We start from the raw sequence: 22979 nt of genomic DNA, 5'->3' as shown, positions 1-22979 counted from the left end.
AACAAAGAAAACAATAGCAAAGATCAATAAAACTAAAAGCTGGTTTTTTGAGAAGATAAACAAAATTGATAAGCCATTAGCCAGACTCATCAAGAAAAAGAGGGAGAGGACTCAAATCAATAAAAGTAGAAATGAAAAAGGAGAAGTTACCACAGACACCGCAGAAATACAAAGCATCCTAAGAGACTACTACAAGCAACTCTATGCCAATAAAATGGACAACCTGGAAGAAATGGACAAATTCTTAGAAAGGTATAACCTTCCAAGACTGAACCAGGAAGAAACAGAAAACATGAACAGACCAATCACAAGTAATGAAATTGAAACTGTGATTAAAAATCTTCCAACAAACAAAAGTCCAGGCCCAGATGGCTTCACAGGTGAACTCTATCAAACATTTAGAGAAGAGGTAACACCCATCCTTCTCAAACTCTTCCAAAAAATTGCAGACGAAGGAACACTCCCAAACTCATTCTATGAGGCCACCATCACCCTGATACCAAAACCAGACAAAGATACTACAAAAAAAGAAAATTACAGACCAATATCGCTGATGAATATAGATGCAAAAATCCTCAACAAAATACTAGCAAACAGAATCCAACAACACATTAAACGGATCATACACCACGATCAAGTGGGATTTATCCCAGGGATGCAAGGATTCTTCAATATACGCAAATCAATCAATGTGATACACCATATTAACAAATTGAAGAATAAAACACTTATGATCATCTCAATAGACGCAGAAAAAGCTTTTGACAAAGTTCAACACCCATTTATGATAAAAACTCTCCAGAAAGTGGGCATAGAGGGAACCTACCTCAACATAAAAAAGGCCATATACGACAAACCCATGGCAAACATCATTCTCAATGGTGATAAACTGGAAGCATTTCCTCTAAGATCAGGAACGAGACAAGGATGTCCACTCTCACCACTATTATTCAGCATAGTTTTGGAAGTCCTAGCCACGGCAATCACAGAAGAAACAGAAATAAAAAGAATACAAATTGGAAAAGAAGAAGTAAAACTGTCACTGTTTGCAGATGGCATGATATTATACATAGGGAATCCTAAAGATGCCACCAGAAAACTACTAGAGCTAATCAATGAATTTGGTAAAGTTGCAGGATCCAAAATTAATGCACAGAAATCTCTTGCATTCCTATACACTAATGATGAACAATCTGAAAGAGAAATTATGGAAACACTCCCATTTACCATTGCAACAAAAAGAATAAAATACCTAGGAATAAACCTACCTAGGGAGACAAAAGACCTGTATGCAGAAAAGTATAAGACACTGATGAAAGAAATTAAAGATGATACCAACAGATGGAGAGATATACCATGTTCTTGGATTGGAAGAATCAATATTGTGAAAATGACTATACTACCCAAAGCAATCTACAGATTCAATGCAATCCCTATCAAATTACCAATGGCATTTTTTACAGAACTAGAACAAATCATCTTAAAATTTGTATGGAGACACAAAAGACCCCGAATAGCCAAAGCAGTCTTGAGGGAAAAAAACAGAGCTGGAGGAATCAGACTCCCTGACTTCAGACTATACTACAAAGCTACAGTCATCAAGACAATATGGTACTGGCACAAAAACAGAAACATAGATCAATGGAACAAGATAGAAAGCCCAGAGATAAACCCACGCACCTATGGTCAACTCATCTATGACAAAGGAGGCAAAGATATACAATGGAGAAAAGACAGTCTCTTCAATAAGTAGTGCTGGGAAAACTGGACAGCTACATGTAAAAGAATGAAATTAGAACACTCCCTAACACCATACACAAAAATGAACTCAAAATGGATTCGAGACCTAAATGTAAGACCGGACACTATAAAACTCTTAGAGGAAAACATAGGAAGAACACTCTCTGACATAAATCACAGCAAGATCTTTTTTGATCCACCTCCTAGAGTAATGGAAATAAAAACAAAAATTAATAAATGGGACCTAATGAAACTTCAAAGCTTTTGCACAGCAAAGGAAACCGTAAACAAGACGAAAAGACAACCCTCAGAATGGGAGAAGATATTTGCAAACGAATCAACGGACAAAGGATTAAACTCCAAAATATATAAACAGCTCATTCAGCTCAATATTAAAGAAACAAACAACCCAATCCAAAAATGGGCAGAAGACCTAAATAGACATTTCTCCAAAGAAGACATACAGATGGCCAAGAAGCACATGAAAAGATGCTCAACATCACTAATTATTAGAGAACTGCAAATCAAAACTACAATGAGGTATCACCTCACACCAGTTAGAATGGGCATCATCAGAAAATCTACAAACAGCAAATGCTGGAGAGGGTGTGGAGAAAGGGGAACCCTCTTGCACTGTTGGTGGGAATGTAAATTGATACAGCCACTATGGAGAACAGTATGGAGGTTCCTTAAAAAACTAAAAATAGATTTACCATATGATCCAACAATCCCACTACTGGGCATATACCCAGAGAAAACCATAATTCAAAAAGACACATGCACCCCAATGTTCACTGCCGCACTATTTACAGTAGCCAGGACATGGAAGCAACCTAAATGCCCATCGACAGACGAATGGTTAAAGAAGATGTGGTACATATATACAATGGAATATTACTCAGCCATAAAAAGGAACGAAATTGAGTCATTTGTTGAGACGTGGATGGATCTAGAGACTGTCATACAGAGTGAAGTAAGTCAGAAAGAGAAAAACAAATATCCTATATTAAGGCATGTATGTGGAACCTAGAAAAATGGTACAGATGAGCCGGTTTGCAGGGCAGAAGTTGAGACACAGATGTAGAGAACAGACATATGGACACCAAGGGGGAAAAACTGCGGTGGGGTGGGGATGGTGGTGTGCTGAATTGGACGATTGGGATTGGCATGTATACACTGATTTGTATAAAACTGATGACTAATAAGAACCTGCAGGATAAAAAAACAAACAAACGAAACAACTAATACTAAACTTTCATTGGGTTATCTGTATGGAAATATGTTAATATAAATGTTTCAGACATTACGTGAAATTTCTAAAAATCTTATATGTTCTGGTATCATAAGTCATAATTCTAGTTATTACTTTAAAATGTATATCTCAGAAAAAACTAAATTTCATTGTCAATTGCACTATTATGAACTTTCATCAAATCTTTATCCGTGGTCATTTTTAAGTCTTTTGTCAGTTACAGACAGTTCTGGGTGTACTCTGATGCTTTTGCAAATATGTTCCTATAAAAGGGTTTCATCTTCAAGGAATTCATAGAAAAGACTCTGACAAGTACAGGTTTCTGGGAACTGTACTGCTGAACTGAATGAATAAGCATTTTCAGAACTCTAATGGAAAGCTGATGAACTCATAAAAGTGCTAACAAAAGATCAAGATGAAAAAAAAAATTAATTACATGGCACTGAGTGAACTGATGAGGATGAGTATAATTTTTGTGACTTTCTGTTTGAATTAAAAAGAAAAAATTCCACAAGGACTCAGAGGTAAAGAATATAGAAATCAATTTTCACTGCAAAGTAAAGGAGCTGTTACAGTGGAGGATTACTGGACTGAATGTCAATATTATGACATAGTATGAGTGTGTTTCGTGTTTGGTAATGGCAATCATTGTTGCTTTTGTTGTGGTCATCCATTTACAATGCTTGGTGTCAGTCTATTTATCTCTTGTAAAAATAAAATACAGTGTGTGTGTGTGTGTGTGTGTGTGTGTGTGTGTGTGTGTGAAAAAAAAAAGAAATTCTCTAGGATAATGCTGAAAGGACAAAGAGTCATCTTAAAGCTGCTACTAGTAGCTAAGTTGTGAATACTTGAACATCAGTAAGAAAAAGTTATTATCATTATATAAGAAGTTGAGTCTGTGCCTGTGAATGATATTCAAAGAGAGAAAAGTTAAAAATAAAGTATATAAGAGCTACTTTTACTACAACTAAAGGACATATCATAGGACATTTATTTTAATGAACTTTGAGTGAGTACTGAAAAAAAAAAGGTCTTACCTAAAACCACAATCAGCAGTTTCCGGAATGCATCTGTCATAGCCTTCTGAATAGCAAGCTTCTGGGTTACCTTCCTTTTCATAAGGAATGATAATGACCCTAAATCCAACCAAAACAGATGAATTTAAAATGCCTATCTGAATAACTGATTTCTAGGTTATGTGTTTAAAACTAAAAATGCATCTGTCATTCTTAGATCATTATCTTAGTGATTAAGGGCAGGCACAACACTGGGGTATGGTTGAATGTCTCTGTTGTAGGTATACCCTGGCATGGCACATTTTTACTGCTCAGATCTATTCTGGAAGTTCCTAAAATACTCGATGGGAAATGCAAACCAAGAACGTGGCACAAATCTCATGTTACTCACAGATTTCAAATGGACAAGCTGAGGCTACACTGCTACAGACCCTGCTCTCCTGTGCGTAAAGGGCTGGATTCATACAGTGAGATAGACTTGGTGGTAGTGCAGATGATCTGGCCTCTCCTCAACCATCACCCACTCAGGTGGATGGTGGAGCCTCCTCCACTCCATTCGCTAACAGTTCCGCCTCTGACGTAAAACCCTAAGCCCAAGTGCCATGGATTCTAGGAAAAAACTCAGTACCAGTCGGAATCCCCTTTCTAGGGATCTACATTTACTTTTTCCGCTCAGGCCCCTCTATAGGAGGCAAAGGACTGAACATTTACACAAGAGTTTATTTCAATCTTTAGACAATGATTTTGTTGGGATAACTGAAGGCCAGAAGACATCTGTATTTGAGGGATTATTTTAGCAAAAAACAAATTATTAACCAAAAAAAAAAAAAAAAAAACCAACTAACTAATTTTCCCTCCTCCTAAGTTTCTTGGCAGGCAGTCAGTTCTAAAATTCTAAAGTTTAAGGTGCTGTCAGGTATTGCCTAAGATAAAAACCTATATTGTCAGGCAGAAAAATTCTGCCCAGGGCTTTAGTTGCTTAGCCAAGGTGATGATGTATCTAAAAGTTGAGTTTCAGAAAGAAAGGAAAAAAGAGAAATCCCACTCCCTCACCTCCCCACACACACACATACTGGAAAACAGACCTTCCTCCAACTTATCCAAAGGTTCCTCAGCCATGCCAGCTGCAGGACTCCTGCACTCGTGGGAGGGCAACGCCACCTCTAAAGCACAGAAGAACTTCAGGCTTTGCTTCTGAAGTGGTGTCACAATATCTTCATTTTCCCTTTCTTCAAGGTTAGAAAGATCCTGAAGCTGTTAGGATTTTGAATTAAAGGCTAGACTTCAAAATATGCTGGTGTTAGCGATAAAAACTAAACTCCAGCAATCCCAGGTAATACTTTAGGTATGCTATAGCTTCAAAGTCAAGTGAGACTTGCAAATGAATGACTAAATATAGACAACACTTTTTTATTATATACCATACAAATACTGGAGAAAATTATGGACACCACCATCCAAGTCATTGAGATTATCACTAATTCTAGGTGGCAGGCCAATGCTCAGATACTTCCATGTGGAAGCCTCTCACATCTCCTCCCCATAGCCCTGCTCTATGCTTCTCTCTAAAGTCTAGGAGTTCAATGTTGAAAGGAGTCTGGTTAGTCAAAGAAAATCTACAGAGTTTACCCTGATGATCCTTTTTGACCACCCATTGAAACCAAAGTAGTAATTTGCCAATTCTTGGCATCTGGAGCTGTTCAGGGCAAGCGTATTATGTCGAACCGCCTTATGTCTGGTGCCGAGACGACCCTAAAGACATAAAAGACCTAAAAATATCACAACCCTACATAGAGACTTATTTTGAATATACCTGAGATTTATCAATACCAATTTCATAGAGTGAAGATTAAATAGAACATTTTAAGCAATGAGTTCAAAGTGAACCCTAAATAAATGTTATTTATTATTTTTAAGTCAGTACCTTTCTGCATCATTTCCAGGGCCCCTGATTAACCGGAAGGTTCCCTGACCTCTGGTGGTGAAAGTGATGATGAAAGCAACAAAGGAAGCCCAGCAGAAGCCTATTACGGGGCTGGGGGTAAGCAAAGGAAGTGAACTGTTTTAGTCATCTCATCCTGTATGAGATGAGAATATGACCTGAAGACGAGATAAGATAGACCTGCAACTGAATTAGGACCTTAATCTGTAGCACCCCCTCCCCAAGTTACTAACCCCTGTTAGAAGAGGGAATACGTATACCTCTATAAATGTAAGTAAAGCAACCAAAAGAATCAGAGGTTCATCTGCATTAACAAGCTTCTTTGAGAGTGCAAATATTTCCAGTCTTAGCTCTCTAAATAACTTACATATTACTGTGGATTTTTTTACATCACTAGTTCTTTCTTAAATGTCTATTTCCATTTCGAACAGGGTGTAGTATAGAAATACAGTCATAAAAATTCAAATAATACAAATAAAGTCAAAGCATTGTTAATTCTTTTTTGATGTGTTTGTGCATCTTCCTCCGTCACTAGTTTATGAGCTCCTTAAGTGCTTGAAGGAACCATATATTATTCTTTCCTTGTTACCAGAAACAAGCATAGATCTTGGCATATAATAGAGGAGTGATGGTCTGTTGACTGAGTGAATGAATGAGTACATAAGAAAATGAAATTACTTTCTCCAACTGAAGCTGCCTGCTGGGAAGGAGAAATGAAGACTAATTTTTAAATGTGGAGTGTCGCAACATTTAAAACAGGGAGGCTAGGCCCTGTACGGTGAGTCATAATGGAGCGGTCCTGGACAATTAGGAAGCTTCAGAAGGGCTCTGAGTCCCTGGGTAGTAGAGACAGTTGACATCTGGGATAACCTGGCCACAGTTCTTGCTGGCAAACATTTCCCTTCGTGCTACTGAGAAAAACTCAGATACATTAGGCCTTTCCTTCATTTTAGTTGAAGATGTTATTCTCTTGTCTGTATGTACAAAAAATACAGAGGAAAAAAGATAAGAAGTATGTATACCTGCTAATGAATAAAAGAAGACATAATTGGAACTTCCCTGCTGGTGCAGTGGTTAAGACTCTGTGCTCCCAATGCAGGGGGCCCGGGTTCGATCCCTGGTCAGGGACCTAGGTCTCACGTGTATGCTGCAACTAAGAGTTTGCATGCCACAGTTAAGGAGCCTGTGAGCCACAACTAAAGGAGCCTGCCTGCTGCAACTGGGGAGCTCACCTGCCGCAACTAAGGAGCCCGCCTGCTGCAACTAAGACCCGGTGGAACCAAATAAATAAATAAAATTTAAAGAGAACGCATAATTAAAGTAGGTAACAATTTCGGGGCTGTGGGTAGTAAACTAAGGCTCTGCATTAAAGAAATCTAATACGAATGCCCTTTTCTCTCAACTCTATAGTGACTTGTAGAACATTTTCTTCATTACTCTATCAGTGCGGGCTTTATGCTGTGAAAATCTCAGAACCTAAGCTTATGGAATGGTCTTAATGTCCAATGTGAAAAAAGAACTCATTACTCACAACTGATACCAAGTAACTGTCTCATAATCTTTCCAGGATCATGCGTAATATCTCAGTGGTTATGTGAAATGGGAAGTAAAATTGGATGGCATGTTAATATGGAATAAGGTTTCTACAATGCATTAAAGGATATTTTAACCATTTTCTGGAATCTGAATGGAGTTCTGAATAGGCAGTTTGAGAGTGATGATGATGATGAAGCCTCCTTTATGTTACATCTGACAAAAGTTTGTCAAGCTCGGGACTTCCCGGGTGGCACAGTGGTTAAGAGTCCGCCAGCCAATGCAGGGCACACGGGTTCGATCCCTGGTACGGGAAGATCCCACATGCCGCAGAGCAACTAAGCCCGTGTGCCACAACTACTGAGCCTGTGCTCTAGAGCCCGTGAGCCACAACTACTGAAGCCCGCGTGCCTAGAACCCGTACTCCGCAACAAGAGAAGCCATCGCGATGAGAAGCCCACGCACCGCAAGGAAGAGCAACCCCCGCTCGTCGCAACTAGACAAAGCCGGCGCGCAGCAACAAGACCCAACGCAGCCAAAAATAAATTAATTAACTAATTTAAAAAACAATTTGTCAACCTCACAGATTTAAAATCCACATAAAAGTAAATATAAGGAAGACTCTTGTGAAGATTCCTTAAATTAAGGGGCAGCATAAAATGACATGGTGTTTAACATCACTTAAGTTTGAGTTTGGCCTCTAGTTTCCACATTTACTGTCATGAACCTTAAGTAAGTCACTTAACCATCCTGAGTTCGAGTTTCTTCATCTAAAAAAAAAAAAAGAAAGAACTGGGGAACTGGGGGATCAGTGGAGCAGTGCATCTGAGAGCATTCTGTACACCACAGTGCTGTACAAACGCTGGCCTTCCCCCCTCCCCCACCCCGGGATCTTACTTCCCAGACCAGGGATTGAACCCGGGCCCTCAGCAGTGAAAGTGCAGAGTCCTAACCACTGGACCCCCCAGGGAATTCCCGATGGCCTATTAGTTTTAAATTCAGCACTTCATCCCAGTAGAGCAAGGAATTCCACATTTGGACCCACCTTCACTGGAGATGCCTAAAAAAGCTGCTTCTGGTCGCATGCCTTTTGGGCTCTGTGGGCATCCCTTGCTGAATAAACCTTGATGATGGCATAGAACCCAGGACCGGCCACTGCTGCGTTTGGGACGACTCGGACCGAATACAGAAGGCCAAACTGGGAGAAGACTGTGAACAGAGAATGCTGTAGGGTGGTCCCATGCTAAGTAAGTGCAGGCAATTTCACGCCCAGGAAGCCAAACCGCCCGTTCCCTTCCATTCCCCCAGCCCTTCGCCGCAGGCAACTGTGGTGATCCTGCAAATCCAAACACTTCTCATTTCATGAACAGGTTTCCCTCTGAAATCCTAAGCTTCGAGAAGCATTAGGAGACAGTGCCGGCTGTTGGGAGCTATCTCTCAAAAATCTGTGGGGGCGAGCTGACTGCTCAGGTCGGCTCTAGAACTAAGATTCCTCTCAGCGGACACCACAGGCAGATGAGGTGCTGAAGCAGTACCCCGGGGAGCCCAGTTACTGAGGCGCGAGGTGGCTTCCTCCAGCCCTCCCTCCGCCCCGGCTCGGCTCACTTACAAGGCCTCGGCCGTGGGTCCAGAGCTCAGCTCCCACACCAGCAAGGTTTTGTCACCCACGATGGGAACCACAAATGTTACCAACGGCACCATCCGACCGTTACCGCTCGTGCGCGGCTCAGTGCGCAAGCGGACTGCGCCTGCGCACGCGCGCCTGCGGACGGGCGTCTGCGCAAGGCGTGTGTGGTCGCACGCCTGCGCAGGGACATATGCGCACGCGCGATAGCGAAAGGGCCTCTGCGCCCGGGCGCCTGCGCACGGACGTTTGCGCCCGCGCGTCTGCGGACGAGCGTCTGTGCACGGCGTCTATGAACCCCTTCTGCCTACGCGCGCATACGCACCGACTCTCCGCACGCGCGCCAGCGCAGACGTAGTGCGCAGGCGCTGTGCGCAGGCGCGCGTGCGCAGATGCGGTGCTCAGGAGCGCGTGCGCAGACGCGGTGCGAGGCTCGAGTGCGCAGATGCCCGTGCGCAGGCGCGAGTGCGCAGACGCCCGTGCGCAGGCGCAGTCCGCCTGCGCACCGAGCCGCGCACGAGCGGTAACGGTGGGATGGTGCCGTTGGTAAATTTTGTGGTTCCCATCGTGGGTGACAAAACCTTGCTGGTGTGGGAGCTGAGCTCTGGACCCACGGCCGAGGCCTTGTAAGTGAGCCGAGCCGGGGCGGAGGGAGGGCTGGAGGAAGCCACCTCGCGCCTCATTAACTGGGCGCCCCGGGGTACTGCTTCAGCACCTCATCTGCCTGTGGTGTCCGCTGAGAGGAATCTTAGTTCTAGAGCCGACCTGAGCAGTCAGCTCGCCCCCACAGATTTTTGAGAGATAGCTCCCAACAGCCGGCACTGTCTCCTAATGCTTCTCGAAGCTTAGGTTTTCAGAGGGAAACTTGTTGCTGAAATGAGAAGTGTTTGGAGTTGCAGGCTCACCACAGTTGCCTGCGGCGAAGGGCTGGGGGAATGGAAGGGAACGGGCGGTTTGGCTTCCTGGGCGTGAAATTGCCTGCACTTACTTAGCATGGGACCACCCTACAGCATTCTCTGTTCACAGTCTTCTCCCAGTTTGGCCTTCAGTATTCGGTCCGAGTCGTCCCAAACGCAGCAGTGGCCGGTCCTGGGTTCTATGCCATCATCAAAGTTTATTCAGCAAGGGATGCCCACAGAGCCCAAAAGGCATGCGACCAGAAGCAGCTTCTTCAGGCATCTCCAGTGAAGGTGGGTCCAAATGTGGAATTCCTTGCTCTACTGGGATGAAGTGCTGAATTTAAAACTAATAGGCCATCGGGAATTCCCTGGCGGCCCAGTGGTTAGAACTCTGCACTTTCACTGCTGAGGGCTGGGGTTCAATCCCTGCTCCGTGAACTAAGATCTCGGGGTGGGGGGGGCGGAAAAGGCCAGCGTTTGTACAGCACTGTGGTGTACAGAATGCTCTCAGATGCACTGCTCCACTGATCCCCCAGTTCCCCAGTTCTTTCTTTCTTTTTTTAGATGAAGAAACTCGAACTCAGGATGGTTAAGTGACTTACTTAAGGTTCATGACAGTAAATGTGGAAACTAGAGGCCAAACCCAAACTTAACTGATGTTAAACCCCATGTCAGTTTATGCTGCCCCTTAATTTAAGGAATCTTCACAAGAGTCTTCCTTATATTTACTTTTATGTGGATTTTAAATCTGTGAGGTTGACAAATTGTTTTTTAAATTAATTAATTAATTTATTTTTGGCTGCGTTGGGTCTTGTTGCTGCGCGCCGGCTTTGTCTAGTTGCGACGAGCGGGGGTTGCTCTTCCTTGCGGTGCGTGGGCTTCTCATCGCGATGGCTTCTCTTGTTGCGGAGTACGGGTTCTAGGCACGCGGGCTTCAGTAGTTGTGGCTCACGGGCTCTAGAGCACAGGCTCAGTAGTTGTGGCACACGGGCTTAGTTGCTCTGCGGCATGTGGGATCTTCCCGGACCAGGGATCGAACCCGTGTCCCCTGCAGTGGCAGGTGGACTCTTAACCACTGTGCCACCCGGGAAGTCCCGAGCTTGACAAACTTTTGTCAGATGTAACATAAAGGAGGCTTCATCATCATCATCACTCTCAAACTGCCTATTCAGAACTCCCTTCAGATTCCAGAAAATGGTTAAAATATTCTTTAATGCACTGTAGAAACCTTATTCAATATTAACATGCCATCCAATTTTACTTCCCCAGAATTAACATTTCATGATGTGCCTCCATTCAGCCACCATTCCTTTTTCAAGGACCTTTTCAATTCCTCTGACTAAGTGAGTGAGGCTTCGATTTCCCAGATCTTTCACTGTATAATTGTGTGTCTTCTCTGATTGGCTTCTTGCTCTGGCTACTTCCCACTGACCTTGCTGACTATTCTCACCCATATTTCTTTACTCACTGATTTCACCTTTATTGAATCTGAGAACTCTCCTCAGATGTGACTCCAGGTGCACTACCTCCCACTTCTGTACCCTGTTTAACACCCTCTTCAATCCTGGCTGTACCCCCTGGGATTGAAATGCTTTTGTCTCCGACATTCTTTAATTTGCGGCCCTGCGACCATTTCACATAACCACTCAGATATTACGGATGGTCCTGGAAAGATTATGAGACAGTTACTTGGTATCAGTTGTGAGTAATGAGTTGTTTTCTTATATTGGACATTAAGACCATTCCATAAGCTTAGGTTCTGAGATTTTCACAGCATAAAGCCCGTCGCTGATAGAGTAATGAAGAAAATGTTCTACAAGTCACTATAGAGTTGAGAGGAAAGGGCATTCGTATTAGATTTCTTTATTTAATGCAGAGCCTTAGTTTACTACCCACAGCCCCGAAATTGTTAATTATGCGTTCTTTTTAAATTTTATTTATTTATCTATTTGGTTGCACCGGGTCTTAGTTGCAGCAGGCCGGCTCCTTAGTTGTGGCTCAAGGGCTCCCCAGTTGCGGCACATGGGCTCCCCAGTTGCAGCAGGCAGGCTCCTTTAGTTGTGCCTCGCAGGTTCCTTAACTGTGGCGTGCGAACTCTTAGTTGCAGCATGCACGTGAGACCTAGTTCACTGACCAGGGATCGAACCCGGGCCCCCTGCATTGGGAGCACAGAGTCTTAACCACTGCACCAGCAGGGAAGTTCCAATTAGGTCTTCTTTTATTCATTAGCAGGTATACGTACTTCTTATCTTTTTGTATTTTATCTTGTATTTTTCCCCTGTATTTTTTATAAATACAGACAAGAGAATAACATCTTCAAATAAAATGAAGGAAAGGCCTAATGTATCTGAGTTTTTCTCAGTAGCACTAAGGGAAATGTTTGCAAGTAAGAACTGTGGCCAGGTTATCCCAGATGTCAACTGTCTCTACTACCCAGGGGCTCAGAGCCCTTCTGAAGCTTCCTAATTGTCCAGGACAGCTCCATTATGACTCACCGTACAGGGCCTAGCCTCCCTGTTTTAAATGTTGTGACACTCCACATTTAAAAATTAGTCTTCATTTCTCCTTCCCAGCAGGCAGCTTCAGTTGGAGAAAGTAATTTCATTTTCTTACGTACTCATTCATTCACTCAGTCAACAGACCATCACTCCTCTATTATATGCCAAGATCTATGCTTGTTTCTGGTAGCAAGGAAAGAATAGTATACGGTTCCTTCAAGCACTTAAGGAGCTCATAAACTAGTGACGGAGGAAGATGCACAAACACATCAATAAAGAATTAACAATGCTTTGACTTTATTTGTATTATTTGAATTTTTATGACTATATTTCTATACTACACCCTGTTCAAAATGGAAATAGACATTTAAGAAAGAACTAGTGATGTAAAAAATCCACAGTAATATGTAAGTTTTTTAGAGAGTTAAGACTGGAAATATTTGCACTCTCAAAGAAGCTTGTTAGAGAGAGGAAACGGTAGCAGAAGAGTAGGATGCGGAGATCACCTTCCTCCCCACAGATACATCAGAAATACATCTACACGTGGAACTGCTCCTATAGAACACCCACTGAACGCTGGCAGAAGACCTCAGACCTCCCAAAAGGCAAGATACTCCCCACGTACCTGGGTAGGGCAAAAGAAAAAAGAAATAACAGAGACGAAAGAATAGGGACGGGACCTGCACCAGTGGGAGCTGTGAAGGAGGAGAGGTTTCCACACACTGGGAAGCCCCTTCGCAGGCGGAGACTGTGGGTGGCGGAGGGGGGAACCTTCGGAGCCGCGGAGGAGAGCGCAGCCGCAGGGGTGCGGAGGGCAAAGCGGAGAGATTCCCGCACAGAGGCTCGGCGCCGAGCAGCACTCACCAGCCCGAGAGGCTTGTCTGCTCACCCGCCAGGGTGGAAGGGGCTGGGAGCTGAGGCTCGGGCTTCAGAGGTCGGATTGCAGGGAGAGGGCTGGGGTTGGCGGTGTGAACACAGCCTGAAGGGGTTTGTGCACCACGGCTAACCGGGAGGGAGTCCGGGAAAAGGTCTGGAGCTGCCGAACAGGCAAAAGACTTTTTCTTGCCTCTTTGTTTCCTGGTGCGTGAGGAGAGAGGATTAGGAGCGCCGCTTTAAGGAGCTCCACAGACGGGCGCGAGCCGCGGCTATCAGCGCGGACCCCAGAGACGGGCATGGGACGCTAAGGCTGCTGCTGCAGCCACCAAGAAGCCTGTGTGCGAGCACAGGTCACTCTCCACTCCTCCCCTCCCGGGAGCCTGTGCAGCCCGCCACTGCCAGCCCGCCCAATCATTGTCTAAAGATTGAAATAAACTCTTGTGTAAATGTTCAGTCCTTTGCCTCCTACAGAAGGGCCTGAGCGGAAAAAGTAAATGTAGATCCCTAGAAAGGGGATTCCCATTGGTACTTGAGTTTTTTCCTGGAATCCATGGCACTTGGGCTTAGGGTTTTACGTCAGAGGCGGAACTGTTAGCGAATGGAGTGGAGGAGGCTCCACCATCCACCTGAGTGGGTGATGGTTGAGGAGAGGCCAGATCATCTGCACTACCACCAAGTCTATCTCACTGTATGAATCCAGCCCTTTACGCACAGGAGAGCAGGGTCTGTAGCAGTGTAGCCTCAGCTTGTCCATTTGAAAGCTGTGAGTAACATGAGATTTGTGCCACGTCCTTGGTTTGCATTTCCCATCGAGTATTTTAGGAACTTCCAGAACAGATCTGAGCAGTAAAAATGTGCCATGCCAGCGTATACCTACAACAGAGACATTCAGCAGTACCCCAGTGTTGTGCCTGCCCTTAATCACTAAGATAATGATCTAAGAATGACAGATGCATTTTTAGTTTTAAACATATAACCTAGAAATCAGTTATTCAGATAGGCATTTTAAATTCATCTGTTTTGGTTGGATTTAGGGTCATTATCATTCCTTATGAAAAGGAAGGGAACCCAGAAGCTTGCTATTCACAAGGCTATGACAGATGCATTCCAGAAACTGCTGATTGTGGTTTTAGGTAAGACCTTTTTGATTGTCCTTGAAGTGATTCAGTTTCAGTGAGCAAATAAACTTATTTGAAAAGTTGATTGGATGAAAATAATGGTTATCTAAAACATTACGTATTCTTTCATTCACCAGATGCTTTCACAGCAGCAGTCTTAAATTTGTTCTTTGTGGCATTTATGAGAAAAACGACAGCAACTATTATTGTCCCCGGTGTTTAGATGTAGAATGACTTGCCTCAGTTCATACAGAAAGTGTTTGATCCAGTTCTTCCTCAATTGCTTGCTTATCATACAGAATAGTGTAGTGATTCTAAGCCTTGGACACCTGTGTTTGAGTCCTAACTTTGTCTCTTAGAATTTTTTGTTGTTGTTGCAATTTTAGATTTTCCTAGCCGGAGACATTTGAAGGTATTTACTGTCTCTAAGCTGCAATTTCTTATTCCTATCTGCAAATAGGGTTAGTAATTCAGCTTATCACCTAATGGGGGATATTGTAAGAGTAAATGAGATGATGAATGTCAAAAGCTTAGAACTATGCCTGAAACATAGTAAGGAGACAAAATATATTGACTATTATTATTATCATTGTTGTTTTCTTGTTGAAGAGTTTATTAGATTATGTTTTTGGAATCCATTTAATTTCAGTTTTCATTTCTGATATATTGGGTGAATATGATTCTTATATAATAATCGGCTGCGTTTTTGTGAGCCTTGAAAGTGGTCATGCTACTGAATAGCATTGACTGTGTTCCCTATCGAGTTAGTTATACAGCGGTGAGAATGTGACAGGCTGTGCCCAAAGGAAACTTTATGATTAGTAGATTCCCGGAACAGAATTGCTCCGCTGCTTCACAGCCCTGCAGGCTTAGAGACTGAGAACTCCTAGCTAAGTTGTCAGAGACCTTATTTGCTTGTAAGAGTTGACCCTGGATTGGTCTTGGCCTTCCAGCCTGAGCAGTCCTTCCAGTGAAGTTTGACTTCCCTGGTCATCAGGCAGAATCTCCATCAGCTGTCAACTCTGGGTAACAACCTCTAAGAACCAAACTAAATGTCTGGGTTGTTTGTCCCTAATATGCAAAGGTATTCCTTATATGTACTCAAAACTCCCTAGACCAAAAAGCCTGGTGGCTCTAGCTTGCCTTGAGGAAAGCTGTATTGTCCAAAAGGTACATGGGCCAGTTTCTGCCAGTAGAGTGTTGAAATGCTCTCTCTCTCTCTGTCTCTGTCTCCAAAGCTTTGTTCATTGTATCTGGTAGAATTTTGGTCCCAAGGAGTAGGCACTTGCCTTGCTTCTAATATGAAGTATCTATTGTAGTCCAGTGGTACCTATCCCAGGTTTGAATTCACTTTGACCCCCACCTAATGCCTTCCTATTTAATTGTATTGTGATTGAACATTTTTGTTTCCACAGCTTTTACTTCCTATGTCATTATTCCTTAGTTCTTATTTCTAAGATCATAAAGGTTTTTGAACCAAAGTTGACACTTCTCATATATTTTTTCACAAATAATTATGATAAAAACTGAAGTGTCAGACGAGGGCACTTCTAGGAAAATGCTCTTATTTTCTGCTTTTAGAAATCAAAAGAATGTCTAAGTATTGGGTGCTACCATTGTATACAGGAAGTTTTAGAACAAGAAAACTTCTGAATTGATCCTTGTTAACTTTATTTCAGAAAGTGGTAAAATAGCTGTGGCATATAGACCCTGTGAAGAGGTCACAGATGCTAGAACTGAAGAGGAACAACAGGATTTAATTCAAGTATGTGGAGATAAAAACTCAAGGGGATACACAGCCAGTGTAGCCATAATTCAAAACAACCAGCAGGATTTGGAAGACTTTGGCATGTCTACTCAGCTCTGTCAACCTTCGGAAGATGTGAAACTCTGAAACTGCTTTTGAGGCAGGGAATTTCTAGGACTTCTCCAGGTCCCGAGCCTTGTCTCTGGCCCCTTATTTGAAGTTTGGAGAGCAGGATTGAGGGCCATCAGTGTACGTCTACAGTTGTGGACACAGGAGAAGACACAGGCCTTTTAGAACTCCCCTTAAATAGAATTGCAGGGATTTGGGAACAAAGTAACTATGGCCTTAAGTGTGATTATGCTACAGTGTTTAAAAACTATTCATGCCTTTCAAGTAAGGTATATTACCCAGATCTCAGCATCTCATATATATCTGGTGTTAAATATTTTGCGGAAGAACCTTTCTGTAAACCAATTATATGGATGCCTCGAATTAGGGATTAAGTTGTCAACGTAATTTCTAAAAGAAAACATTAATGTACTGCATATAGGATTTTTGTTAAAAAGGAGCAAAAAATGTGTTTCATGTCATTGAGAGCTTAATTTGGGGCTAGATTTCTGATTATTGAACTCACCCCAATGTTGCAAAGTTTGTTTTGAAGGGAAGAAAGTAGAGAAAGAAAAGGTGGTTATGTTCTGAAAAATGTAAAAATTTTGAAAGTGTTTCCTGTACAAAATAATTAATTTAATTCAATTTAATTCAGTCAAGGAAACTTCAAACGTTTCCATGTTTGGGCTTTAAGAAGTCTAGCTTCCTGTGAAATGTGAGAGGAAAGGATTCCTTATTGATACTACAGATTTCGGAAAGCTGATTATAACAACAGATCCATTCCTAAATGAGGCCAATCTTGGAATCAGTTCCATTTAGAAACCATTATGTGCTAGGCACTGGAAATAAGATGAAGCTCCTTCTCTCTTGGAGTTTAGGTGTTAAAGGTGTACCAGACAATTAAAAAGGACTAAAATTAAATAGATTATGAAAAGGACTGTGAAGAAAGTAAACTGGATGCTAGTTACAGTACTTCAAGAAAATTACTTACCATGCTGACTTTAACATTCTAAGTGTCTTCTCCATGTGTGCACACAGGGTAGACCTCTGCAAAGCGACACTGTAGTTTTTTCTGGATTAACGGCTCTGTTGAGACAAGGTGGGATGGGGGAAGTTTTCCCATGCTAATGTAAAGGGCCATACACTTGGTTTTAGACTCTCTTTCCCAGAATGAATTGCTCACCTGCCCCAAAGCCCTCCTACAGAAGTTCTGGAGTCATCACTGATTCAGTGGTAACCCCTAATAATAGAGTGGTGAATTAATAATGAGACGTGAATACTGAGAGTTTGGAGGAAATGGCAACATTTTAGAGTAACTGTAAGGTGTGTTCCCTTCCCGCCACCCTAACTGGTGCTCATTTTGCAGGTCAGCTACTTTTCTTGTCAGCCGTGTGGCCAAAGGGAGGAAGAATGCCTCTCAGACTTGAGCTTTGAGGAGGAAGTGTTCAGATTGCCAGAACTGGACTAGCACTTTTGAATTTCCCAGAATGTCAGGTCTTGTGGTTTCCTTGGGAAGCTCTGCATCCTTCCCAACCCCCCGCCACCCCTGGGCCGCTGGAGTTTGGGGCCACTCGGGTCTCCAGCTCAAATCCCGCCTCATTGTTTGGGGCCAGGGAGGGCAGGGAGGGCTTGGGAAGAGGGCCCGGCAGGAGGTAATTGTCGCCTTTGCAAGGGGAAGGATGGCTGGCGCCCTGGGGACTCTGGGAAAAAGGCCCACTCTGGTGGCGCGCATTGGATCTCCGCACGAACCTAATAACGGTGGCGGAACTAAACACGTCATAAATAACGGGTGGGACGTTAGGTGGGGGAGGGGCGCGCGGTTGCTAACGTGAGCCCTGGCGTCGGCTCTGGCACAGCGGTTCAGCACGGACTCAGGATGTAGCTCCGGCTCCTCAGTGGCCTGGGTCACTGCGCCTGGGAGCCGCCGCGTGTTATGTCCCGGCTGCGCCTTTGGTTGCCACGGCTCTTCCTCATGTGGCAACAACTGTGGCTTCTAGTCCAGGCATTTCAGCCTCCGGAGTGGGCCCTGGGCCCCGTCCAGGTGACCCCCAACCCCCCCGTGGCTGACCGAGGCTTGGTCTTCACAAGCCTCAGACCCCCCTCCCAAATTGCCCCATGCCCTTACACCCTGGCAGAAGCCGGGGGCTTTAATTAGTTGACGTCCTCGTCTCCAGTCCAGATGTTGGCCCCGCCTCATCAGGAGTTGACTGAGACTGAGGTTCCATACGCGGACACGGATTCAGTTGGGGAGCTGCCTACAGGGCCAGATCAGTTTGCTGTTCCACATCAGGATCTGAATAACAAGCAAACCCAACATCAAAAGCTCCCAGAGGAAGTTCCAGTGCTGGATTGGAATCAGAATCAGGCCTTGGTTCTGCCTTCTCGACACAAAAGTAAGACTAAAAACATAGGTCTAGATCAGGCTGAAGGTCACCAATCATTTGAAATACTTGTTCCACCTCTAGGTAGTAAGAGCTCAAAACCAGTGAAGTTTATTGTTTCACCCCCAAACCTGAAGAAAGATCTAGTTCAGCATCAACGTTTTGCCAAAGTTGTTGTTGGAACTATAGGCCAATTTGAAAAAAAAACTCAGGGTCTAGAACAACAGTTAGCAGGGTGATTATTCAGATCCCAGTATGGATGCCTTTTATCCTGAGGACAGCCTACCTACGGATTTTCTGGGGAGCCCAGATGAACCTCCAGAGCCCCCTGTGGAAGCTGAAATTTCTCCATCCCAGCAGGAGGCCCACACTCGTCATCCAGAGCGCACTGAGGAGGCTGAATCTTTACCCCAGCACGAGGCCCCTGCTCAGCATCCACAGACGCCTGAGGAGGTTGAATCTTTTTCACCCCAGGCAGAGGCCCGGGCTCAGCATCCAGAGCCCGCTGAAGAGGTAGAGCCACCTCCACTTCAGCAGGAGGCTCCATCTCAGCCTTCAGAGGCCCCTGAGGAACTAGAAACTTCAAGTCCCCAGGAGGCCCTAGCCCAGCCTTTGGAGACACTTAAGGAGGTTGTAGTTCAACCAGTAGCACATCATGGGGTAAATGAAACTCAGCAGTCAAACTTGTACAATGTCACTGTTAAACCTCTGGATCTGGCACTTACCATAACTCCACAGGTCACCAAAGAGGTTGAACCTTCTCCAGTCCAGCAGGAGACCCCATCTCAGCCTCCAGAGAGCCCTGAGGAGGTTGAACCTCCGCCAGTCCAGCAGCGGGCCCCATCTCAGCCTCCAGAGCTCCCTGAGGAGGTTGAACCTTCTCTACTCCATCAAGAGGCCCCAACTCAGACTCCAGGGTTCCCTACTGAGTATGTACTCCAAATTCCAGTGAGTGATGAGGTAGCATCTCTCCCTGGCGTTCAGCGTCACGCTCATTCAAACTTGCCCAGTGTGACACTTCAACCTCTGGATTTGGAACTTAGCATCACTCCAGAGCCCACTCCGGAAGCTGAATTTCCTACAGCTCAGCAGGAGGCCCTGGCTCCACCTCTTGAGCATCCTGAGGAGATAGAATCTTCTCCAACCCAACCAGAGACCTCAGCTAAGCCTCCAGAGCCTCCTGGAGAGGTTGAGCCTTCACGTGAGCGGGAGCAACCAGCTCCACTTTCTGCGCCTCCTGGGGAAGTTGAACCTTCTCCAACCCAACAGGAGACCACAGGTCAGCCTCCAGAGCCTCCTGTGGAAGCTGAGCCTTCTCCAAGTGAACAGGAACAACCGACTCAGCCTTCTGAGCCTACAGAGCCTCCTGAGGAGGTGAAGCCAGCAACCCAGCAGGAGACCCCAGCTCAGCTTTCAGAGTCTTTTGGAGAAGCTGAAAGTTCTGCAACCCAGGAGGAAGCCTCAGCTCAGTCTCCAGAGCCCCTTAATGAGGCAGAATCTTCTCCAACCCAGCAAGAGATCCCAGCTCTGTCTCTAGCGGAGACAGAACCTTCTGCAACCCTGCAGGAGCAACCAGCTCAGCCTCCAGAGCCTTCTTGAGGGGAGGTGGAACCTTCTGCAACTCAACAGGAACAGCCAGCTCAACCTCAAGAGCATCTTGAAATGACAGTTTCACCTCCAAGTCACCATCATGCTGAGCATTCAAACTTATCCAGTGTCGCTGTCAAACCTGCAGATGTGGAGCTTACCATAACAAAAGAACCCACGCCAGAAAGGTGGGACCTTCTCCAAATCAGCACAAGCCTTCAGCTCAGCCCTCAGTGCCCCTTACTAATGCAGAATTTTCTACAACCCAGCATGAGGCCCCCACGCTGCCTTCACAGCCACCTGAGGAGGTTGTACCTTTGCCAGTTCAACAGGAGGCTTCAGCCCAGTCTCCAGAAGCCGGTGAACAGAATAAACCTTCAGTACAAGAGGAGACCCCAGCTCAGTATCCAGAGCATCCTGGAGAAGAAGTTACACCTGCCACAACCCAGCAGGAGACTCCAGATCAGCATGCACAGGCTCCTGAGGTTGTACCTTCTCCACCTCAGCAGGAAGCCTCAGCTCAGCATCCACAGTCTCCTGGTGAGGCTGACTCCTCTTCAACCCAGTCTCCAGAGCTCTCTAATGTGACTGTAGTTTTCTCTCCAGAGCATCATGTGACAACAGTTTCTCCTGTAGGTCAGGATCAAGCTCAGCTTCTGCAGCGGCCCGATGTCACTGTTAAACCTGTGGATCTTGCACTTACCGTAACTCCAGCGTTCACTAATGAGGTTGAAACTTCCCCACCCCAACAAGAAAACTCGGCTCAGTCTACAGTGTCCCCTGAGCAGTTCGAACCTTTGTCAGTCCAGCAAGAGGTTTCAGATCAGCATCCAACCCCCACTGAAAATGTTGAACCTTTTCCAGTTCAGCAGGGAGCCCCAACTCAACCAACATACCCCGAGGTGACATTTCCAAATCCAGAGCAAGTTCAGGCTCAGCATCCAACCTTGACTGAGGTCACAATTCAACCTTTGGACCTTGAACAGACCATAAGGCCCGAACCCACTAAGGAGGATGAACCTTCTCCAACCATGCAGGAGACCTTAACCCAGCCTCCAGAACCACCTAAGGAGGTTTTTGTAGCTCAGCCTCCAGTATACCAGAACCCAATAGATCCAGCACCAGATCAGGATCACACTGAGCCTCCAACATCACCCAGTGTCAGAGTTCAACCTTTAGACCAGGGGCTTACCACAAATCCAGAACCTACTATGGAGGCGGAACATTCCACACCCCTGCCGGAGACTATAGTTCCTCCAACATACCCCGAGGTGACACTTCCAAATCCAGAGCAAGTTCAGGCTCAGCATCCAGCCTTGACTGAGGTCACAGTTCAACCTTTGGACCCGGAACTTACGTTAACTCTGGAATCCAATATGGAGGATGAACCTTCTCCAACTATGCAGCAGACCCAAGCTCAGCCTCCAGAGCTCATTAAGGCAGTTGCAGCTCAGTCTCCATTGTATCCCGAGGTGACAGTTCCAGCACCAGATCAGGATCATGCTGAGCATCCAGCCTCACGCAGTATCACAGTTAAACCTTTGGACCTGGAGCTTACCACAACTCCAGAACCTACTACAGAGTCTGACCATTCTACAGCCCTGCAGCAGACTACAGCTCCCCCTCCAGAACACCCTCAGGTGACACTTGCACAGCCAAACCTGACTCAAGTCACAGTTCCACCTGTGGACCTGGGAGTTAACATATCTCAGCAACCAAGGCCATCTGAGACAGTCCTTTTTCCTTCCACTCAGTATTCAGTATCCCCTGGTCTTCCTGGTGTAAAATATACCCCAGAAAAGAAGCAGCCAGAACAGAATGCCACCACAAACATCAGCATATGTGAGCTCTGTACCTGCAAAAATGAGACACTGTCGTGTGTTGGTCTCAGCCCAAAGCAGAAGCTCCACAGAGTGCCTGAGCCAGAGCCTAATGCCTACAACGGCACCTTCACCATCATGTAAGAATCGCCTTTCCTCATTTGTTCTCTGCATCCTGCCTGACATGGCAGCCTTTCTTCAGGTCTTCCTGGGTCCTCCTTATCTCCCCAATCCACATTGACTGACTTTCTGTTTCCACCTTTTGTTTGTCAATGATTCCTTATCTTCATTCTCCTTCTTACTATTTTTCCCTCTCCTCCAGTCTTTTACTTTTAATTGCCCTTATGTTTTCCTTCTCCATTTTTTACCCCATTATTTAATTCCTTAACATCTACGCTTCTCCCATCTTTACTCCATCCTCTTTACAGCAACAGGTCCCTCTCCCCATCTCATTGGTGGTAATACAACAAAGTGGTTAAGAGTAGAGATTCCGGAGCCAGACTACCTGGGTTTGAACCCAGGTCTGTCATTTATTAGCTTTATGACTCAATTTCCTCATCTGTAAAATGGGGATTATGGTAGTCATCCTCTCATAGGATGACTCCTATGACTCCTAAATCTCCCCATGACTCCAATCTCATTGGGAGATTTAGATGAGTTAATATAGGTAAAGGTCTTCCATCAGTGCCTAGCATATATTTTAGTGTTAGCTATTATTATTATTCAATCCCTCAGTTATATCTAGAACTCATCTTTGTCCCCTGGCTTTCTATATGTAGCACCCATTTTGTGCCCAACTCAGGGCTAAGTACTGTGGGAGCCCCAGAAGTGTATGGCA

General features: G+C 44.8%; 2 protein-coding genes across 3 annotated transcripts in view; one reads left to right on the top strand and one right to left on the bottom strand.

Annotated features, from left to right (window-relative positions):
- Window positions 1–9299, bottom strand: part of LOC309618601 (leucine-rich repeat-containing protein 37A2-like) — a 45332-nt gene extending 36033 nt beyond the window's left edge. Inside the window, exons 1-2 of one of the 2 annotated variants that reach the window (XM_082372622.1) lie at window positions 9093–9299; window positions 4030–4128 (exon numbers count right to left, since the gene is read on the bottom strand). In XM_082372622.1, coding sequence (XP_082228748.1) covers window positions 4030–4128; window positions 9093–9184 — 191 coding nt within the window. In that variant the 5' untranslated portion in view covers window positions 9185–9299. Of the gene's footprint in view, window positions 1–4029; window positions 5761–8528; window positions 8822–9092 lie in introns of those variants that run through there. The other variant, XM_082372623.1, reaches the window with a different exon arrangement.
- A 271-nt stretch (window positions 9300–9570) lies between these two features.
- Window positions 9571–21835, top strand: LOC309618610 (RAD52 motif-containing protein 1-like). Its single transcript, XM_082372637.1, has 6 exons — window positions 9571–9733; window positions 10134–10297; window positions 14415–14513; window positions 16178–16263; window positions 17720–18746; window positions 19473–21835. Exons 1-5 carry the CDS (start codon window positions 9642–9644, stop codon window positions 17819–17821), a joined length of 543 nt encoding a protein of 180 aa, XP_082228763.1. The 5' UTR covers window positions 9571–9641; the 3' UTR covers window positions 17822–18746; window positions 19473–21835.
- Window positions 21836–22979: the final 1144 nt, after the last annotated feature.

This window comes from Balaenoptera borealis (genome assembly GCF_965194805.1).
Source record: "Balaenoptera borealis genome assembly, chromosome: 20".
Classification (NCBI taxonomy): Eukaryota; Metazoa; Chordata; class Mammalia; order Artiodactyla; family Balaenopteridae; genus Balaenoptera; species Balaenoptera borealis.
Note: the sequence above shows the minus strand (reverse complement) of the source record. Positions and strands in the feature narration are given on the sequence as shown.